We start from the raw sequence: 7,827 nt of genomic DNA on the forward strand, positions 1-7,827 counted from the left end.
GATATATTAATAAACTATTGGTAAAGCTGGTCTTACCGTCGTTACATCATCTTATTATTGTACTCGTCACAAGTCCTTGGACCAAAATGTAGCCATCTGTTATGAAGATTCAGCATCCCAAATCCTATAGCAACAGCTAGATATAAGGGGTAAAATCGGGCGTAGATTTCAAAAATGGGGTCAGAATTAGCTGATTCGCAGTCGTTTTTGCGCTACAAGACTATTTTTAAGATGCCCCAGATTTACGGGAAACGGGTTGCCTTTGAGGCGGTCATTTGATTGGGCAATTTCGAAAACCACATGGATTTGCGCAAGAAAGTACAAGAAAGTACGCAACTGAACAGCAGCAAATCCGATTACAATTGTAACGATTTGAGTGCAAGGAAAAAACAAAAATTTATTTAAACAGGCACCTTATCCTTCGCTCTGCTGGGTCGTAATCATGCTTCGTGCTGCTGCTGCGCCCAAAATGAGAATAAACGATTATATTATATTTTCTGTTAATCCAAGATTACCGGTATTGCTCATCACCATCACAATGTAAAGACACGGAGGACGGATGTCATTTCAACTTTTTAGAATTTGCTCCGCTTGCCGTCGTAAAGACAGTCACAGTAAAAAGATTTCCCGTCCTGGAGAGTGCAATGCTTGGCTCGCTGGGAAAGCTCGGCGTCGGGCCAACCTTCGCAAGTAACGCGCCGCGCGGGCTTGCTGCGACTGCGAGACGCATCTGCTCGCATCACTTGGTCAGGCTAGCTTGTTTTTTTTTTCCGTTTTAATTTGTTCTCGATTTCACCCCGTCCCTCTGCGCTGCTGCAGTGCAGCCGCCTTTATCAAAAATATCCGGAGTTGCAAGAACATTTTTCATGCTGTGCTGTTGTAAATTGTGGGATTCGTGCTGTCGTGTCGTAATCAAAAAGAACATGCAGTCGATTACCTAATAGGAAACTGTAGTACCGTATGGAACGACTCGTTCCGAATGAGCATTCAACAAGAAACTTCCTCGCTATTAATCGCGTCCAGTAGCATCAATAATGCGATTCAAGCCCACTCTGGTACTGTTCATGGGGGGTTTCCTCTGGAGCTGTATATATTTCACAGACGCCGAGAATTCTCTTCTCGTCAACAGCGCGCCGGCGTCAAACGTTAAACTTATCGTAAACAAGAATCGCCGTCTCAGGGGAGCGCAAAATCAACATGAAGAAGAGAGGGACGTTGGGATATCGAATGTCTCTCATTCATCACAGACACCGGGTAAATACAAGGCTCTAGTCAAGTTTCTAGTGGTGTACTGGATGCTAGTTGCAGGCGTCTTTGGCGTTTTCAAGATTAAGCAAAGGGGCTCCAGTGACAACGAACCTACAACAAGCTGCGCACACGGCCGTTCGCTTAGGAAGCGTGATTACGACCCAGCAGAGCGAAGGATAAGGTGCCTGTTTGAATAAATATTTGTTTTTTCCTTGCACTCAAATCGTTACAATTGTAATCGGATATGCTGCTGTTCAGTTGCGTACTTTCTTGTACTTTCTTGCGCAAATCCATGTGGTTTTCGAAATTGCCCAATCAAATGACCGCCTCAAAGGCAACCCGTTTCCCGTAAATCTGGGGCATCTTAAAAATAGTCTTGTAGCGCAAAAACGACTGCGAATCAGCTAATTCTGACCCCATTTTTGAAATCTACGCCCGATTTTACCCCTTATATCTAGCTGTTGCTATAGGATTTGGGATGCTGAATCTTCATAACAGATGGCTACATTTTGGTCCAAGGACTTGTGACGAGTACAATAATAAGATGATGTATCAACGGTAAGACCAGCTTTACCAATAGTTTATTAATATATCCTGATCTAAAACTTTTTGATTTTGGTGGCCACTTGCAGACTGAAAGTGGGGAGCAACTGCAAGTTGCAGGTCGCCTCATCCTGAGATGGTGGATCAGTAGGAGGACTGGCTACGACACATCTGCTCCTTTACTTAAGGCTACGACATGTCCGCTAAGAGCTCATTTGTGAATTCATTTCTTTCCGGCAATGCGTTCGCTCCTGTTGACCGTGCTTTTGAACCTGGTCGTGCTTCTAGCAACCACTGGGGCAGTTTCATCCAATCTCAACACCGCCGTGAATTACGCTTCCACATCCAAGATTCGCTTTCTGTCGACTGAGTACAACGCCGATGAAAAAAGAAGCTTGCGAGGTGACTACAACAATGAGGTCACAAAAGAGCCCAACACGTCTGACGAAGAGCGGGCGTTTTCTATCTCAAAGTCTGCGGAATACGTGAAGATGGTACTTTATGGATTCAAACTTGGATTTTCTCCTCGCACTCAGTCCAAGACGGTGTTGCGATACGAAGATAAACTGTTTACGGCTCTCTATAAATCCGGAGAGACGCCGAGAAGCCTAAGGACCAAGCATCTCGATAAGGCTTCCGCTAGCGTATTTTTCAACAGATTCAAAAAATGGTACGATAAAAACGTTGGCCCTAGCTAGCTGGTGCCGGTTAAGAGTGTCATGCTATGACATCGTATAGCAACCATGCACACTTCAAATAATTCGAGACAGCCGAAATTTAATGCAGTCATCTTTTACTGCACCGGTGTTTTTGAAGCCGTCCACGTGTCTTTTTCTAATTCTCTAGATTTTAATCCAGAGAGGGACGGTACTCGACTTTAAGAAAACTCTAACTTTTTATGTGATTCATTATTATTATTATTATTATTATTATTAGATTTGTGTCGAAAGAACATTTTCTTTAGTCCTCTACAAACATCTCCTCTTTCATTTCTTATATCACGGGAAAATGTGGTGGCAATTAAGTCTTTGACCCAATTCGTGCTGTAGATAAATGCACTTCGTACCAAAATTAGATCGTTTAACCAATATGCTGTGGACATCACAAAAACACAGGATAATGTCTGTGGCGGCCACAGGTAGCATCGAAACCCAGTCACCCAGTGAGTGTTGTTTGAAGAAAGCTGGGTGAAGCAAATATCTCTTTTGAAGATATATAACCCAAGGGGTGAATAATTATCGGCTCATTCGGTTCTCCTCACAATAAGTTCGGTAGCAACGACGCATTCATGATTTTTCTACAGCTTGTAGCATGGTGGGTATTGTTTCTAGGAATGCGTGCCGTGCAACATCATCATGAAGAACACTTTTCTTCACCAATGCATTCTCCTAAAGGGCATACTCTAGAATTTACTATCGGCAACTGTGCCATCTTGGCACTCGTCTTTCTTATCTCCACCATCTCTGCTAGGTTTTGGTGGAGATCCTCGACCGTGGTCCACGCAGTCCAGTAACAATGATGTAAACTTGACTTGTATTAAAGCAGCGTTTCAGCGCATAGATGTCAAGTTCTCATATTTTTCGTTTGCTAGAGTTGCAATGGCCCCGATGAAAACAATGGTGCTAAGATACATGAGTTGTACCCGCATCAAAATGTATGTGATGCAGATAAAAACCATGCACCTTAACAGCAGTACTATGCAATTTAAGAAAAGCGTCCCACGAAGTAGCCTCATCTACTGAAGATAACGGGGATATCGTGGTAGCACTATGCCTACTTCTACTGATGAAATTTAAGGTCTCAGTACACCAGCACTGGACAAGACGACGGCCAGGATTCCGACTCTTCGCTTGAGTATGAGGACTCCGGTAATCCGGTTGGCTTCCCGCTCTGTCCAATGATTTGGACCGCACGATGGCTACTTACACAAGTTTGAGCTACTAGAACTCAAAGGAAGATGCTGAGCTGATACTTCACCAGCTCAATATATTTGTGTACATATGTTTTGTATTGGAAAAGAATACGAGTGCCGATCTCACGAAGACTGCCATTATCGCATTAAACTTATCACGCATCACGCCGGAGAAATAGGAATGAAATACGAAGTCCAACGAAAGGGTCAGCACGTCGGAGACATTTTTTAACCCTATCGCGAGCCACCTTCCTTCACTATACTATTGTTGATATGCACCGACTCTGCACGGTTTGGCTAACCGGCGTGACGTTTCAAAATGGATCGGTCCCTAGCCGGTTAATCTGGTGGATGGCCAGGAGCACTGAAGTTTAGAGGACAGATTTAATTGACTTTAATCTACTCACTTCGGCATTTGCCTTTAACCCCTCTAGCCCCGCCGCCTGTATTCTACAGGATATAAATTTTCGTATCCTGTATTCTACAGGATAACAAAAAGGCCATTTTCCTCATTACAAAAAGTAAGTGTTTCCATACAAACTTTAAGTGTCCACTGAATTATAAAGTTTTAGAATCACGTTGCTAACCTCGGGGCAATAATTCGTGGCTACGACTTTTTCGAGATTTAGGGAGAGCGAGCGGCGCGCAAATTTCGCGCCATTTGCGAATCGGACGGACATAAGCAAGAACGGCCTCATGCCAAAGCGGAAGCACATCCGGCCAATAGCTTGGGGCAAGCTCTGGACGAAGCTAAAAAGGTTAGGATGGCAATTCGAGCGACCTAAAGGGCTATCCAGCCAAAACCGATTCTTCACGCCAGAAGGCTGGTCAAGAAGACCAAACGCTACGCATCTTGTCGACTACTTCGATGGGCCAGATGAAGTATGGAAGCATTTACCCGTGGAAGGTATATCGATTGAATGGTTATGACCTACAATCTAGTGGCTAATATTCAAAAAATTTGTATGATGAGGTTCCTCCTGCTAAGCGATCCGCATATGATCGGCGCCTGTTGAGAAGCAACTGAACATGGAACCTGCTGCATCAACTACAAAACCTCCGACCAAGGCTCAGTCAACCTCCCGGGCCAAACCAGCGGAGGCTCAGACCAAGTCTCAGGCTAAGGCACTAGCCAAACCTCCACGCAAAGCCCCAGCTAAGACGTCGTGCAAATCGCGTACGGCGGCCTCAGGCCAGGCGCCGCCCAAGTCACCTGGCAAGACCCCATCCACGCCGCCGCCCAAGGCTCCAACCAATACTCCATCAGTGACGCCGCCCAAGTCACCGGCCACGACCCCATCCACGACACCGGCTAAGGCTCAGGCCAAGCAATCATCAGCATCTACAAAAAAAACGAGCCAGGAAGTCCACCGCTCCGACAATTGAACCAACGTCATCGACGCCACCGAGACCGACTCATGTAGCCGCAAGGACAAATCTGGTGGATTTATCGACGGGTGACGACAGAATGGAGTCTGGAGACGAAGACGACTTTGTATTGGAGGATGGCGACTATTCTGACGCGGAGGCGGCCAGCGAGAGTTCTGCAGGTGATGCTAGTGATCCCGAGGAAACAAGTGATGAAGAAGATGCGGTGGATTTGTCGGTGGGTACGCCCTTTGACAGAATGAGCAAGGAGGACCTGAGCGAGCATGCGAAGACGGGCTGGACAACATACTTCGAAGCCGAAAGTAAGTATAATCCTGTACGGTACAGGTTTGCATTCATCAAACTCTTTGTACTATCCTGTATGATCCGCTAACTTTGAAAACTGTGTGCTGAATGCAGGCAGCGCTCTCGATTTGCCTTCGGCAAGTCTGACCAACTGCACAGCAGCTCCAACTGAGATCGCGCAAGCACTCGGGTGTAATATGGAAGGACTCTTCTTCCTCTTTCTCCCCGGATATCCATAGCAAAGGAGTCCAATCGCTATCAGCGCCAGTTCCGGTCCCAAGCTATTGAATCGATCATGATTCGCCAGCGCCGCATGAAGGAGAGACGCCCCGACTACAAAATGAAGACTCTGCAACAAGTGAAGAAGGAGCTAGACGCATTCAAGCCTATCCAGCCGCATGAACTGGTGCAATTCATTGGTCTACTATGTGCAAGAACATTATGCCCGCATCGCGAGAAGCTAGCAAAACACTGGGCAGTCGATGCTCAGGGCACGGTACCAAAAGGCACCTTCGGACGTTTCATGTCAAGAAAACGCTTCGAAGAAATTGTGCGGTTCATGCACTTTAGCAACAACAACGACGCCGCTGCAAAGCAATACAAGACTTGGAAGATCAAGCCCATTGCCGATACAATCAATAAGATGTTCAAGCTAGGCATGAGTGTTGGACAGCGCATTGCCTTTGATGAAGGTATGATACCCATGAAGAGCAAGTACAACCCCATGCGGCAATACCTTCGTACCAAGCCCCATCCATGGGGTACCAAGTGCTACTTGACGTGTGACGCTACAACGGGTTACTGCTACAGGTATGTCAAAGAGAATCTATGTATTCTACAGGTTAGCGTCTAACAAGTTGTGATTGTTATCCTGTGCAGGGCTGAAATCTATCAAGGGTGGCTGACGAGTGATAGTGCTGATCTGAACCAGGGCCCAAACGCGGTAATTCGCAACCTTGATGATGTGCTCGACGGACTGCCGAAAAAATGACTCGTCATTACGAATCGGTTCTACTCGAGCGTGCTGCTGTCTTCGATTCTCCTACAACGGGGTCTTTATCACGTGGGCACCATTCAGACGAACCGGCGCGGATATTGCAAGACGATTCCATACAAGCAAGCCAAGAGGCCAAAGAAGATGAAGAGAGGGCTGTATCGAATTGCACAGTCAAAGGTAGAGCTAAGCATGGTGGCCGTTTCGTGGATGGACAACCGTCCCGTTCACTTCACTGCCACGGGCTGCGGTACTGGTGTGGTAAGTTTGGTAAGACGTGCAGGTGCTGACACTGTTGACGTCCCAGCACCCCAGCTCGTCAAGGTCTACCAAGAAGGCATGGGAGGCGCAGATATCCATGATCAGTTGCGGCCCCAGCGATTTTCAATACAGGTACTACCATTTGTATCCTACATTACTTTGGTTTCATATTGACAATTGTTATCGTGTACACTACCGGGAGCGATGAAAATGAAGAAGTACTATCATACTATCTTTCTCGGACTCATTGACATGGCGTTAGTCAATGCCTACATCATCCATCGCCACGTCAAAGCAAGATTGAACCCAGGTCGTGCTCCACCCACGCACGCAAAATTCATGAGATCTATGCAAGTCGCATTGCTGAACGTGGGAGCTGCCGACTTCGAAGGAGACCTATCTGTCGAAGCTTTGGCTGATACAAGCGTTGTGCTGTCGACACACCCTCGCTACACACTCCCGGCCCATCACACACCTCGCCAAGTGGATATTTTTCGCACGCCAAGAGCAAAATCCGGAAAAGAATCGAGCAAAAGACGTCAGTACGGATGCAAAGTGTGGTCATTACCTCGCCCGGCAAAGACACCGTGGGAGACTACGCTTTACTGCGTTGAGTGCTCAGAGGAAAGGATGAATCGCCAGTCGGGGGCACGAGGAAAGATTTATCTATGCCAAAAGGTTCGTCAGCACGACCCGTCGGGATCAATAAACTCAGCAACTTGCAGCCAGATTTGGCACAAACTTTGGGGCGCTGGTGCTCGTAAACCCCCTGGATTGAAGACAATTCGCATGCGCTCACAAGTGGCTCAAGCTCGCGCCGCACTCGAGAAAATATTGATGACAGCGATGAAGAAGAAAGCTCGGCCAACAAATCTTCAAGGGAGGCAGAAAAAGAGGTTAGTGCAGGAGACGTAGGCAGTATTGAAACTGCGTGCATCTTATACAAAGCTGTATGAAGTGTCAACCGCGTTACACTAGGAATGATTGTAGTCCGTTTGAGTGAATGCATTTGTAGAATTTTGGAATTTTTCTTCACATCTTCATTGTGTTAATCCTGGTTAATACAGAGTACACGATCCCGGTCATTGACTGATAACCTGTACTGAACAGGGTAGATAAGGAGTAAGGATTCTGAGCTTCGCAAAACTCCGCAAATAGTAAAATCAAGATAAAACACTATCCTGTATAATACAGG

General features: G+C 46.4%; 2 protein-coding genes across 2 annotated transcripts; both read left to right on the forward strand.

Moving 5' to 3' along the window:
• Nucleotides 1-1,034: 1,034 nt before the first annotated feature.
• On the forward strand, nucleotides 1,035-1,445 carry PITG_23202 (secreted RxLR effector peptide protein, putative; the record flags this gene model as incomplete). Its single annotated transcript, XM_002895004.1, has 1 exon — nucleotides 1,035-1,445. The coding sequence occupies one exon, from the start codon at nucleotides 1,035-1,037 to the stop codon at nucleotides 1,443-1,445; it is 411 nt and encodes a 136-aa protein (XP_002895050.1).
• A 585-nt stretch (nucleotides 1,446-2,030) lies between these two features.
• PITG_21388 (avrblb1 secreted RxLR effector peptide protein, ipi01) lies at nucleotides 2,031-2,489 on the forward strand (the record flags this gene model as incomplete). The annotated part of the gene is made up of 1 exon (XM_002895005.1): nucleotides 2,031-2,489. The coding sequence occupies one exon, from the start codon at nucleotides 2,031-2,033 to the stop codon at nucleotides 2,487-2,489; it is 459 nt and encodes a 152-aa protein (XP_002895051.1).
• Nucleotides 2,490-7,827: the final 5,338 nt, after the last annotated feature.

Source organism: Phytophthora infestans, genomic scaffold, assembly GCF_000142945.1.
Source record: "Phytophthora infestans T30-4 supercont1.302 genomic scaffold, whole genome shotgun sequence".
Lineage (NCBI taxonomy): Eukaryota > Oomycota > Peronosporomycetes > Peronosporales > Peronosporaceae > Phytophthora > Phytophthora infestans.